At 37.4% G+C, this 15,133-nt stretch overlaps 1 protein-coding gene across 23 annotated transcripts in view; it reads right to left on the reverse strand.

Moving 5' to 3' along the window:
• CCDC91 (coiled-coil domain containing 91) overlaps positions 1 to 15,133 on the reverse strand; it is a 221,690-nt gene that overhangs the window by 39,180 nt on the left and 167,377 nt on the right. The window contains exon 16 of one of the 23 annotated variants that reach the window (XM_066999676.1): positions 10,435 to 14,145. The exons of the other annotated variants lie outside the window; for them this stretch is intronic. Coding sequence (XP_066855777.1) covers positions 14,023 to 14,145 — 123 coding nt within the window. The 3' untranslated portion in view covers positions 10,435 to 14,022. Of the gene's footprint in view, positions 1 to 10,434; positions 14,146 to 15,133 lie in introns of those variants that run through there. 23 annotated transcript variants of the gene reach the window in all.

Here is a 15,133-nt window from a genome sequence, read left to right on the forward strand (position 1 = left end):
TCTTCTCACAGAGGCAACCCCTGCAGCCACCCCACTGCCAACACCTTGACTCCTACATCTAGTAGAGCATGCACTTACTACCATTACTAGCCCTAACTCCAGCATCTTGAAGTGCATTTTTTTTTCCTGAATCACTACAGTTAGCTATATCTTCTACAGGTGGATGCACTGATCTATTTCTCTGGATGAGATCAAAAGAATAAATAATAAGCTTGCAAAATATCAAGGGCTTTATTTTATTTATTTATTTATTTGGGAAGCCTAGAAGCATATTTCTTATTTTGGCTACAGTTGTATAACATATGTTCATTGCAAACAGTATTATCCTGTTCTGTTTGTAGGCTCAATATGAGGCACCAGCGTACCTTGGTAACAGAGAGGGCAAACTACGTTTTGGGGTGCATTAAACTCAGCATAGCCATCCAGTAAAAAGGATTCTCCCACTAAATTTAGCATTGGTGCAGTGTCACCTCAATTATTGTGTGCAGTTCTGGTCTCCACTATACAAAAAGGGCGCTAAGTTACTTGATAGCACCCAGGGGAGGGCAACAAAGCTGGTATGAGGGCTGGCAGACATGTCCTATCAGGAGAGGCTGAGGACACTTGGGTTGCCTAGTCCGGAGAAAAGGAGCTGAGAGGCGACCTCCCTGCTCCCTGCAGCTCCCAGAGGAGGGGAGTGCAGAGGGAGGTGCTGGTCTCTGCTCCTGGTAACTGATGACAGGATGTGAAGGAACAGCACAAAGCTGTGCCAGGGGAGGATCAGACTGGACATTAGAAAAAAATTATTTACCGTGAGGGTGGTCAAACACTGGGACAGGCTTCCAGGTGAGGTGGTTGATGCTCCCATGCCTGTCAGTGTTCAAAAAGCATTTGGATAATGACCTCAGTAACATGCTTTAACTTTTGGCTAGCCCTGAAGTGGTCAGGAAGTTGGACTTGATGATCATTGTAGGTGCCTTCCAACTGAACTATTCTGTTCTGTTCTGTTCTATTGTTCTATTCCGTTCTATGATTGGACCACACATGTGTGCAAAATTCACATGGATTAGAATTATTATGCCAGTCCAGAGTCTTATCTGGAAATTGTGAAGACACAACTTTTCCAAGGGAAACTAAAAACCTAATTGTTCTAAACAAATATATCTAGTATATTTTATTTCCCTGTAAGATCACTAATGATGCTGGGCCATTTTCTCCATCTGCTTCCTGATATCTGCTATGCTTCTTCTTTTGGGAAACCCACAGCAGCAAAGCTTTTTGACATTGCAATAAAAGTGACAAGGTATGGTACAGTGATTTACTAATTTGCAATGTCTTATGTGTCAAATATTTTAAGGTTGGAAAAAAGAGCCTCCATACTTAATAAACAACTTAGTCTTATTTCAGTATTAAACCATTATTTATTTGCTACACTAAATGGGGACTTCTTATAATGTCATTGGATCATTACTCTTCCATGATCTAAGATCTCACAAAGGGGAATGATAAGAACCATTAATTTTTTACTTGTTTCCAGTTAAGTAAAAGACATTGTATACGCTATGCTTTTAAATACTGTTTGGGTAGGTCAAAGTGCATTGTATTGTCTTTGCTTTATTTAACATTTACAAGATCCATAATAATGCACTTGTAATATTTTAATCTTGCTGTGAACCTCTGATTCACCATTTTTATTTATGTTCTTTATTTTTAATTTAATTTAGATGTATCCACAGGATGGTCAACAGGGGATATAATTACTTTCTTTCCTCATTGTTATCAAGTTCTTCTCTAGTTGTTGCCAATCATATTTAAAATATAATTGCCAAGATTCGAATCACAGGTGCTGCAAATATGTTTTGATTGTATCTGCACATTGTTACTATGTTAATTTTGTATTAAAATGATGTAAAACTTAGCCTTTATAATGTGAAGAATTTTTTCCTTTAAATAGGATGATCGACATAATTCGGACACATTGAGCACAGTTGTTGGTTTCCATATTTTTGCCTTATCTGTGTCCAAGCTGCCTAGCAGCCTGTCAGTTTGGTATGTAATAAGCCAAATAATGTGGGAGTGATTATTCTGGGGTCTGTATGACTTTATGCACTGTGGCAGACTGTCAACGGGAACTAGTGAGAACTATATACTCTCTTTAAACACAGAGGCTACTGCTCCAGTGGGTGAGCAAGTAACACAGAGGCATCAGAAGCAGTCTACCAATTCAGATGCATTGGGATTTACAGTTCCAAACACAAGATTAAGTCCCTCTGTTTTCTAGCACGTCCCACAGTGGTGACATTTGTTCAAGGAAGGAGATAGATCCTTTTGTTCCTGAATAATCTTAATGAAAAATGTTTATCAAGAGGTTAGAGTTTATATAACGTAGGAAAACTTGACAGAACAGCATGATGCTTTTTCTCATTTGTAGCAGAAGACCGCAGGATTACAAATGAAACCAACATTAGTGTAAAGTCAACCTGAAATCTAAACACAAACCTTCACCCTGGGGTGCAAGTGAAGTTATGACTATGTAACTGAGGTTAACAGCAAGATGGGAGAAGCAGGGCAGAAGGGTAACATAACTTCATGTGAACCACTGATCCATCCTAGGTAGGGCTGCTCCTCTGGTGATTTGATCAGAGGTTATATAATAATGGATGTTTTCCTTAACACTTCATCTCCTAGGATCACGTACATCTCATAAAGGGTGTGTGTGTGTGAAGACTTCCTAGCACCTGCATTTACAGTGGAGAGCTTAGAAATAAGTATGTTAAGAATGTTAAGGGTTCAAAACTATAAGGCACATTAAAAAGATTAATAATTTAGTATTAAAAGACGATTGAAGACAAACACTTTATGACTATCAAAAACATCTGAAGATCTTGGAATACTTGACCATAATGTCTGAATATTTAGAATTTTATAGCAATGTCAAGCAATTACATATATAGGCATGAGTATATTGGCTCTCTAATGAGAAACATTAGAAAGTAGTCAATTCCTAAAACATGTAAAGAGAGCTGTATTCATCAGCTCTGTACCAAACCAGAGCCTAAAACAAAATGATACAATACTATTTCTGTAGGATATGTTGATGTCGGCTGTGACCAAAGCTTGGCAGCAATGATGGCAACTAGCATTTAGCTCATTTGCTGATACATGTTTATACCTTGTTAACAATCTGCTCCCACTTTGTAGCAACATAGGACAATATGGCATAGGAAAGTATGAAAGGAGGAGAACTGGATTATATAGGCATTGTATCTGCCTATGCAAAGGCAAGCAAAGGCCTTTGTTTTTCTTACACTCATGGATTAGGTGGAAACAGATCCATAGGACTTCCATAAAGAACAGAATGAGTTTACTTCATTATCTCCTCTGTGTGAACATTGAAGTGGTTGTGGATGGAGAATCCTTTTTGCTGTTTTTAACAGGTAGTTGTTTCACATGCTTTGGAGGTAATCAGCTTGATTTGAAATGAAACAAACACCTATCTTAAAGAGGATGATGAAAACCATTCTTCCGAGTAATTCTGTCTCATCAGCCAATCTTAAGTGTTAAGGTCACTGGACTCTTGATTAAAGCCACAGTTAGATAAAAAGAATACCTTTCATTAAAACAATACTGAAAATCTTCTTGTGCTAGCCATCTCCTTTTTTTATGCAGAGACATATCAATAGTTTTCACTGATGCAACAGAAAATAATATTCAAGATCTTGTAACATAGTCATTTTCTTTTCAGTACAGTATTGTAAGTGTCTGTGATATAATCCATAACAGGCAGCTACATATAGTTTGAGACTAATTTGCCAATGCACTAGCAGAGCATCTCAGGAAACCATTCTGGGCACAAGATGTTCTGTCACTATGAAAGTGTGGTAACGTTTTCCTCCAAGACTCAGAACACATTGTCATTGTTACAAGTAGAAGAGGTCTCCCCCAAAACGTTGAGCAGGCTGACAGATTAGGTGAGAGAAATCGGCAGGAAGAGGTCTTTGGAGATGGATGCACTATATTCCCAGCTGGACTCCAGCCTGGAATGCTTTTCAGGGTCTCTTTCCTTGTCAGAGAGTCCTTTCTGACTGTGGCATTGCTGATGTTCCCTCAAAGCTTCATTGCCAAGAAGGCAAGATATATGTAAGAAATAGAGACTAAAATTCTGGCTTCACTGAACATTCTCTTTTAATTCAAGAAGAAAAAAATTTCATCCAAATCCTCAATATGTTCATCATCCAAATTCTCAATATGTTGATAACAACAGAATGGTGCACAGATAATTTCCCTTTTAGTTTCTGCCCTAAGGTTGCTGCATGAGATGGTGTTACTCACTTCACTAATATCACTGATGGGGAGACAAAATAAAATATAGCTCACTCTACCTAAACTCTTCTGTCTCTAAAGGATTAAATTAAGAGTGAAATCCAATAAAAAACTTACTTGATTTGCAAGTCACCAAAGAATATATCTGGTTTTGCTGATTTCTGGAAACTTTAATTGTATATATTTTGCTGATCACTATAGAAACCATTACTGACAAACAGCCTCTCTTAATTAAAAAAAAAAAAAAAAAAAGCGAATGTGCCACCCCAATTTTGTCTGTTTTAAAGGAAAACAGTATCCATCTCACTGAGCTCAACAACAAAAAGTCTAGAAAGTGCGAATCAATTCTTACTATAATGTACAAAATCTATTTTAAGCTTGTTAATTTCTGAGCTTTGTTCTGGAGGCAGCAGCAGTGAAATCATTCATGACACTAATAGTATATACAGCACATAAATAACTTTAATCCACCTTCCAGCTTGACTTCTTGAAGTGTAACCAACAGGAAAAATATAATTAAGATACCTCATTGGTCTAGACTACTGTGATATATGATTGCTTTGTGAAAACCAACACGCACTTCTGGATGCTTATGCATTAGAATAGGTATTAACAATTGGCTCAAAAAATCTAATAAACCAATCAAACACTTGGGTCCTTCTTAAAAACACTCAAGGACTTGTCATCACCTCCTTGAACTCATTTGTTCTTTAAAAATGCCTGAGAATGTGCTGAAGAAAAAAACGTCTTGAAAACTAGGTAGACACACTGTAACCATGATATTTGTATTATATATTGATGAAATCAAATTAAGTGCAATTTAATTCTGATCCCACAATCAGTTATTTGTATTCTTCAGAGTAGTCTTGTCATTCATGAACTGTGTAGCTACTAGTCTTTTGCAGACATTATTCATTGTTGTCTTGAGCTAACATGCTTTTTTTATTCCAATATCTGTAACATGTTCAAATCAAAAAGTATTTCACCTGAGAGAGACCTAAACACATTCCCAAAAAGATGAATAGATAATATATAAACTTGTAACACAATGTCTGGATTTCTTTCCATTTTATCTAGCAGACATTTAAAGACATCTCTGTTGTTTATATAATTTGGTTTTTAATATTAGCATAAAAACTAAACAAGAGTATCTTCATCATCCTGATACAGTTGTACGCCCAGCAAGCATCATTCCTCCAAAACATTCTGTTTAGGAATCCCTCTTGACATTTCTCAGACTAACATATGACTAACATATTTGAATCTCTACGTGTTAGCATTGAAATGCTTTTAAGTTTTGCAAAGTTTTTTTTTTTTTTTGCTTTGTTTTGTTTTGTTTTTTAATGTTGTTTTGAAGTACAGGTTCTCATCTAGTACCATTTTTTAAGAGATGAGATCTCCTGGTTAAAATGGCAAGTCCTGACAGAAACTGCTCAGGTGGCTTGGGAACCACATAGGTTCTTCACTGAGAGGGTGGTCACACGCTGGAACAAGCTCCCCAGGGACATAGTCATGGCATCAAGCCTGTCAGAGTTTAAGAAGCATTTGGACTCTGCACTTAGTCATATGGTCTGATTTTTTGGGTCTGAATTTTTGTGGAGCCAGGAGCTGGACTCGATGATTCTTATGGGTCCCTTCCAACTCAGGATATTCTATGATTCTATGAACCTATGATTCTACGAACATATGATTCTACGATTCATTCTGCAAACTGCACAGGAAACTCATGAATCTTCACCTTTTTTCTTCATTTTCTTGAATACATCTGAGTTTTCCTCAGTATCAAAAGAGTATGCAGAAAATACATTCCACCTAGCTTACAGCTTCTCATTTTGTTCCATCATCATGTTCATAAACATTTATGAAAACACTGCTTCTTTTGCCCTGTTTTCATGGAACATTTGACATATACACAAAAACAAACAAACAAACAAACAAACAAAAACACAAAAAAGAACCTTAAAGACACAAGTTGGAAAATTGCATACAGGCAGGTTTCTGAAATAATTATGCTTTCCAATGTTAATGTTATTGTTTCAAACAGACCAAATGCAGTTTTGTAGTTTTATTGTCTTCAGGCACAGCACCTGCTGAAATCCTTGGCCACTGACACTCCAGGACAGATTTGGACCTATTCTAGCAATAATCCATAAATTAAAGCAAGATGTTGTCATTTATATGACTTTTTGACCCTGACAAAGTTATTAAGACTCATCCTGGTTCAACTGAGATTTTTATCAAAAAACCCATCTAGCTGTATACATCATAGGCTTGTTATATTTGCAGGTGATATAGCATTTCAGAATGTCCCCATTTTCTCTTCCAAGTAAAAGTAGTAATAATAGGGATATATAACAAATAGCAGCACCTTACATTTACCTTCATGTTTTCTACTACTGTCAAGCCTCATGCTACAATACCTTGATTTATGCCTTTGTGATAGGGACTTTGTTGATATACCTCAACGCGGGGTTTTTTTGGTAGGCTTTTTAGTAGGGAATACGAGAGTATTCTAGCTAGTATGCTATTAGTTCTGAAGTACCAAGGGAGAAACAAACTATTTCAATAAGAATATGGAGATATATTCTTCTTAGTAGTAAAAATAAGATGCACCCGCTCACCAAAGTCTCAGCCGGCAGCTCCTCTTCCTCACTATGAGCAGAACAAATACTGACATTTTCCTCAAAGAATCAGTCATGAAATGTGCTCTTGAAACAACTTCTCAGTATGTTTCCAGACCCATACAGACCCATTCCAGACCCTAAAGCTGTTTGCATAATGTTCATTGCAGATGCAAAAAAATATGAAGAAGGATGACATTCCAAGCTGGAAATAGCAAACAGCAGAATTCTTGCTGAATTCCTGGGAGCCAAAACTTCACTATCACTCTCTAAGCATGTAATCTATGTTCAAAATAAAAAAGTGGGATGTTTAAATAATTGAATTTTTAAAATTATTGCCACAGAAATAGAGACTGGCCGTGTACCATGGTGACCAGTTATTTTTCAGAAAATTTATGTAGAAAGATTGATGTGAAGTCTCAAGTGCTGCCCTAATATGGTAGTAGTACAGGAACAGAAACATCCTTCAAAGTTCACTCAGCAAAAACAATTCTGTTTCTCCTTTGGCTAAAGGGCCTCCTACCATTGTAATGTAGAGGCGATCCATGAAGCTTATTTTTAAATCCAGAGAGGTGCAAATCCCTATGACTCTTGTGAGAAGAGAAAATATTTTAATTTAAAGAAAGAGAATGAATATCCATGACTTGCCATCTGATGGTGATGTTTATCCACTGATACAGATTTATTACCAAATGTGGAAAAAAAAAAAAAAAAGATAAATTTATAACTTTTTTTTTGATAATTGTATTTTTATGATAATGTGTATTAATCAACCTTTTTTTTTTTTTAAGTTTATTTTTCCCCAGCATTTCCTGTCAAACTGCTTAGAAATACCACTGGAAAAAAGTAGAAGGCCCTGAGTGTTTATTCAATAATACCTTCTTTGTCTATCCATCTTTTGTCTACCCATACTGGACAATGGGAAGCATCTGAAAAATGCTGGTTTTGTAACTCTGAAATGCAAGGAATTAAAGTCAACATAAATGAATGTGAATCTCTGACGCATATTAAAATAGTTGAAATTACACAGTGTGAAGGACATGGATAAAATCCCGATATCACATCTATTACAGGAAATGATTGTCCTAAAAGGTGATAGAAAAAATGTAAAACACACACTGTACAAAAAAATGAGATCAGAAGAAAAAAAAAATCACATTTATTTTGTGTTACTAAATACTGTGCTGCCACCAGCACCTAGTGTTAACTCTTAGCACTTCCAGAAGATTACTGTAAGTCTTTATAATAAATATAATGCTAGTAATGCCTCCCATAGATATGTAATCATCATAACCTACCATGAGTGTCTGTTGTAAATGGTATAAAGTAAGATTGACCTTATGCTCCTCATACAACGGAGCCTGATGAGGGCATTTTTACCTACTCCATCACCATGGCAAGTGAACTGCTTAGGTAATGTCTACAATGAGAAGTCTACACATTTCAGTCCTGTCCTTCAGCTAACAAGGCAAATACTTTCAAATGCAAACACAAACCCTGAGCAGTTCAGCAACTCTGTCAGTTTCTCCATCAAGTTCAATTACACAGTATCACAGTATCACAGATTTCTAGGTTGGAAGAGACCTCAAGATCATCGAGTCCAACCTCCGACCTAACACTAAGTACTCCACTAAACCATATTGCTAAGCTCTACATCTAAATGTCTTTTAAAGACCTCCAGGGATGGTGACTCCACCACCTCCCTGGGCAGCCCGTTCCAATGCTTAATAACCCTTTCGGTAAAGAAGTACTTCCTAACATCCAACCTAAAACTCCCCTGTCGCAACTTTAGCCCATTCCCCCTCGTCCTGTCACCAGGCACGTGGGAGAACAGACCAATCCCCACCTCTCTACAGCCTCCTTTAAGGTAACTGTAGAGAGCGATAAGGTCACCCCTGAGCCTCCTCTTCTCCAGGCTGAACAAGCCCAGCTCCCTCAGCCGTTCCTCGTAAGACTTGTTCTCCAGACCCCTCACCAGCTTGGTCGCCCTTCTCTGGACTCTCTCAAGCACCTCCATGTCCTTCCTGTAGCGAGGGGCCCAAAACTGAACACAGTACTCAAGGTGCGGCCTCACCAGAGCCGAGTACAGGGGCACAATCACTTCCCTAGACCTGCTGGCCACACTGCTTCTTATACAGGCCAGGATGCTGTTGGCTTTCTTGGCCACCTGGGCACACTGCTGGCTCATATTCAGCCAACTATCAACCAATACTCCCAGGTCCTTCTCGGCCAGGCAGCTTTCCAGCCACTCATCTCCCAGCCTGTAGCTCTGCTTGGGGTTGTTGCGCCCCAGGTGCAGGACCCGGCACTTGTCCTTGTTGAACTTCATACAGTTGACCTCAGCCCATCGCTCCAGCCTATCCAGATCCTCCTGCAGAGCCTTCCTGCCCTCGAGCAGATCGACACACGCACTTAGCTTGGTGTCATCTGCAAACCTACTGAGGGTGCACTGGACGCCCTCATCCAGATCATCGATAAAGATATTAAAGAGGACCGGCCCCAGTACCGAGCCCTGGGGGACACCACTAGTGACCAGCCTCCAACCAGATTTGACTCCATTCACCACAACTCTCTGGGCCCGGCTATCCAGCCAGTTTTTAACCCAGCGAAGCGTACGCCAGTCCAAGCCACGAGCAGCCAGCTTCTTGAGGAGAATGTTGTGGGGAACTGTGTCAAAAGCCTTACTGAGGTCAAGGTAAACCACATCCACAGCCTTTCCCTCATCCACCAAGCGCGTCACTTTGTCATAGAAGGAGATCAGGTTCATCAAGCAGGACCTGCCTTTCATAAACCCATGCTGACTGGGCCTGATCGCCTGCTTGCCCTGCAAGTGCCGCGTGATGACCCTCAAGATAATCTGCTCCATGAGCTTTCCTGGCACTGAGGTCAAACTGACAGGCCTATAGTTCCCCGGGTCTGCCCTCCGGCCCTTCTTATAGATGGGCGTCACATTGGCTAGCCGCCAGTCAACTGGGACCTCCCCCGATAGCCAGGACTGCCGATAAATGATGGAAAGCGGCTCGGCCAGCTCCTCCGCCAGTTCTTTCAGTACCCTCAGGTGCATCCCATCCGGCCCCATCGACTTGCGCACATCCAAGCTCCGTAGCAGGTCGCCAACCATTTCCTCATGGATAGCGAATTGTCCAAGTATGACCCTGATTTAGCAGCATTGTTATTAATTTTATGTGGGGTTTAAAATAATTAAACTGTGGTTAAGCTATACTAGCAGATAGGTGACTAATTCTTGAATCCTTAGAACAATATTTTTTGACAGATCAAAGAAAAGGAAAACATCCATTTAGACTGTTTCTGAAGGCATATAAATATTTATGGCCCAAATTATACCCATGTAAAAACTGTTTTCCAGACCAATGTTTCTTTGTCACTTTTAAAATTCTTTGATAAAGGAATAACAGATGTTATAAACTCTTTCTAGACAGTATTCAGAATGGCCATGAAACATTTTTCAAAACAATGTTTTCCACAAGTTAGTCACTCCTGCATCAAAACTTACAGTACCTAAACTAGTTAAAGCAAATTATGTATTTCAGGTAGATCAGCGTTGGCTGCAATACAGCTAGGGACAGAAAGATGTAAATGACTATTAGACCATGTTTTAACACCTACCCATCTGGCATCAAGACGGCTAACTGGCTGGAAGCTAGATTGGGTATACTTGCACTATGGACTTTCAAAGCTTATTTTACATTTGCACTAAGTCCATTTGTTACTGCATTGACACTATACGTGATCTGAAAGTGAGTATAAATTATATGTGTTCACTTGAACAATTTCTAATCAGTGGCTATTACCCGTTAGGAAACAAGATGAAATCTCTCCATCCAAGGGGAGGGGAAAGTTTTGCAATCCCAAATATGTGCACATAAATCCGCGGTGGAAGAGGAGGGTCTGGTGTACTATAAGGGAGCTTCAGTGTGAATAGGAATTAGGCCCTTTAAGGTCATGTCTATGTGGATAATTTCAGACAGTCAGGAATTAACTGCCATTTACTGAGCTGGCAGGACATGAGGCAACTTTTGACCAAAAGCCAATGTAAAGATGCACAAAAATCTTAAAACACTAATGCAATCTCAGCCTCTGAAATAACTACTATATAGTTATAGTACTATATAGTGAAGGAATGTAATGCTTAGACAAATAACATTTTTATTTAACAAAGACTTTCCTAGAGCAAGGCAAAACTTGAAATACTTTTTCATCTCAGTTATTGATAGTATACAAAGATGCGTGGAAATTGATTTCTTCTTTGCTAATGACTTGTACATACATAGTCTCAGAGCTGATCTAGAATTCTGTAATGGAAGCAGACAGGGAGCCAAAAGAAACATAGAGAAATACAACAAGAACGTGTAGGACAGTATGATACCACAATACCCATTACTAACATTAAATTATTGCTTAGACACCCCACTGTTCTGATCTTTTCTGCTTTAGATCATCAGGTCATCAAGTGGTGAAATAGAGCGAGCCTTACTGATGCTAATGAAAGATATAATTATGTACACTGGATCTATTATCACCTTTCAGGTAGCTTTTAATATACACAACTGATTAAGTCATATGTTTATGTAACAAGATTTATAGCTCATTTCTAATATAAAGCATATAATCATATATAATGTATGTTATATGAGCTTTTCATGTTCTAGACTGCAGACTCATGAGTTTGAACATTTTAGTTTTGTGTTTGTTGTGTCTAAGGATTAGTTCTAGGGCTTCTTGTTTCTCCCATTACATATCAGTCTTGCCAAAATTATTTTATGTTATCATGAATATAAAGAATACCGATACTTCACTATAGAAGTGAAAAATTACATTAAATGCCATGCTTCAGTGGCAAAGTTCTACCCTGTAGGCTTTCAAACTTATTATTTTCTCTTAAATTCCATTATTTAGTTCATCATAAATAAATTTATTTATATAATAAAATAAAAAAAATTGTGATGTCACCTGCCATGAGCTAGACTGGCTTTTGTAAACTTCTCCCTGCCTTCCCTCTTCCCAAATTTCCACAAACTATTGATGACAGGCAGACATGATTAGGCAGAAATAATGAAAACTAAAAATAATCTCTAAAGCTTTGGATGTGATGTGGAGAAGATGGAGTTTATTGCATATTGCAAAGCTTGCAAACTATATATCTCTTCTGCTGCTGGATATCTGAACTTCTGCTCTGAGACTTTTAGTTTTGAATGTAATCCAAGCTCCCAGTATGATTTCATATGTCTGTGGTCTAATTCTGCACTTTTGTTCACAGATAGAGAGGTAGAGCAGGGTAGCAGGGTAGAGAGAAAACCTAGTGGACTAAAACTGTCAAAAGTAAGAAGAAGAAAAAAACCACCACCCTACAGTTCCCTGTGGTAATCACAATATTCAAGAGCTGAGATTAACACATGATGTTACACTGGGGAAGACACACCATAGCTGCCAGTGAAATCTTACTGACTCCAGTCATAAATTTCTTCTTCTCCATAATCACACACTGTGGAAATGCAACAAATCTCTTTCATAGCGAAACTGACGACAAGGACAGATGGTCAAAACAAAGCAAAACAAAATTCTCATTACCATATAATTTGTTTATTTCACCTAGGTAAAAAAGATTGGACTAAGTAACACTAAAGTAGCTTTTGGTCTGCCAAATGAATAGGAAACTGGTCAGTCAAGAAATATCAACAAGATGCCTGGATTTTCATACATTTGGAGGAAGAGATCATCACCTAGTAAAAAGTGCATTATTTACTTTTTCAGTAAATCTCTGCAGTCATACAGAAGACAAAAACTATGGTTTAATTACAAAAATTGAGCATAGAAAAAAAATAAATGAAAGGAAACACTCTGCAATACATATTTCATACTGCCAAATACTTAGGCAACTATTTAGAGTTTCTTTATTGCTATAAGAAAGTGATTTATGAAAAGTGACTGCCAGTGGAAAAAAACAACCGAACAAAAAAAATCACAACCACCACAGAATAGAACTACACTAAACAATGTCCATGAGTCCCCACTGAATCACAAACTCAGCATTAGAAGTATCATTCTCTGTTTACTTATATTCAGTATTATAAAAGTATTTTTATTTTCCTTTATTTCATTCAGAACTCTTTTAATTAAGGATCCAAATCTACAATCAAAAGAGTGTAGGCACAGAATTTCCCAGTCACAGACCTGTGACTTGATCCAAAGCCCACTAAACAGATGTCAGTGGGCAGTATTTCTACTTCCTTCAATGGGTTTGAAAAGGGCATCTGAGGTCAGCATGCTGCACTCCTTATATTGTCAGAAATTCCACTGAGGCAGTGCAATATCAGTCTCCACATAATTACATACATCTTCTTCCTGAAACTGAGGTCAGTCACTTTAATCATACTTTCATGAGAAAATGAATTTTGGAATCAGACTAGCTTTGTAGAACAGAAATAAAAATACATACTATACATTGGTTACAGCAATGCTCTACACTAACAAATTGCACTGTTTAGTTTTTAAACTTTTCTATTACTAGAGCTGGAGTTGTTTATAAATGCCTGAAGAAATGACTGTCAAAACTTATGTTTCAGTACTGATTCTTCTATTACACATCTAAAGTAATGAGAAGTGATAAGCTTCTCAGGCTCACTCAAGGCAATGCACTTGGGCATATCCTTGAGAAACAGAGATGGACTTGTACCTATATTTAACTGTTTTTCTCCATTTCTTTAAGTATGAAAATAATAATCAATCACATCAAGACGTGATACCACCTTTAAACCAGGCATAACAGGGAATCTTTTTCATCATTGCTGCCATTACCTAGAACTTCAGTCATGGGCTAATAGAAACCACAATGAAAATAAAATCACAAATAAAAAATATTTTTCATGTGATTTTTTTCTTCCTATTTTTTTTCACTCTGATAATAGTAGTCAAAAAACAAACAAACAAACAAAAAAAAACACAGATACTTCTATCAAGTATAGTTTCAGATCAGTCTTGAACCAATGATACAAATTCAAATGATTAGGAGACGTTTGTTATTTGCCTGACCAAGATTTGCAGCTTCACAAATCACACTGTACCAGTGGCACAGCAACTGTCAGTCTCTCTTTTCCTCTGTAGCTGTGGGATCTTCATTTAATAAAATGCTTAACTGTTTCTGTGCACATGAGAGGAAAAGTTCCAAACTAGACAGATTCCTCTGACGAACAACTTGATCAAGCTGTTGAAATAAGAAAAGAAAGAAAGAATAAGAGAACCTAGAAATAAATTTAGGGTTTAATCAGCAAAAATTCAACCGTATTCATTAATAAAATTCAACAACCAAATTCAACAACCACTACAAAACAAAGCAGTCTTTTGTGCATGCTATTTAGTAACAACTTTTTCACAAGGTATTTGTGCCTCTCCAAAATAAAATGTACATTGTCTAAAAGTAACTTGCCAACAGCTATCAAATCCTAAATGGTAAGAAGTTTGAGAAACCTTAACAGCCTAATTGCCACAGTAGACAAATCCCCATAGCATCTTTTAAAATTGCTGCTGTTAAAAGATACTGCTTCTATTGTAAAATAAATGCTACATATGGCTGCATATTTCAAAAATTCAAAGTCTACTTTTAATTAAAATAGCAACATGTTTAAATAGTTACCACAGGAAAAGTAATATTTTCTGCCTACTTTGTTTATTCCAACTTTTTTTTTTTTTTTTTTGGAATCCTATACTGTCAGACAAACACAAACTATATACTTACTTTCAGTACAGAAAATGTTCCTTTCTTTCCCTCCAAAAAAGATAAGAACACAATGACAAAATTTGCTGGGTTACATGCAAATTAGATAGAAATATGGTTTACCAAAAGGTATTTGAATTTGCTAAATAGTGTAACAATAGTAAATAAAATGCACAGCAGTTCAAATATCAAATGAATAATATTGCAACTGCGCAATGTTTTCCACATGACCTCACTTTAATTGGCTACAAATTTAACTAAATACTTATACAGTACTGACACAGGGTGAAACTAAAAGGTAGTGGTATAAAGCTTTGTACTCACATTTTTAATTATAGCTTTCAATAAAAACTCAGATTCTATGGTATCTCTCTGCATATGTATGCAGGCAGCTCATTACTTGGCAGTACAGTTAGTTGTATGAATGGACATTTTGTTTTGGAACAGAAATCCACTTTTTAAAATTAATAAGACTATA

This window comes from Anser cygnoides, chromosome 1 (assembly GCF_040182565.1).
Source record: "Anser cygnoides isolate HZ-2024a breed goose chromosome 1, Taihu_goose_T2T_genome, whole genome shotgun sequence".
Lineage (NCBI taxonomy): Eukaryota > Metazoa > Chordata > Aves > Anseriformes > Anatidae > Anser > Anser cygnoides.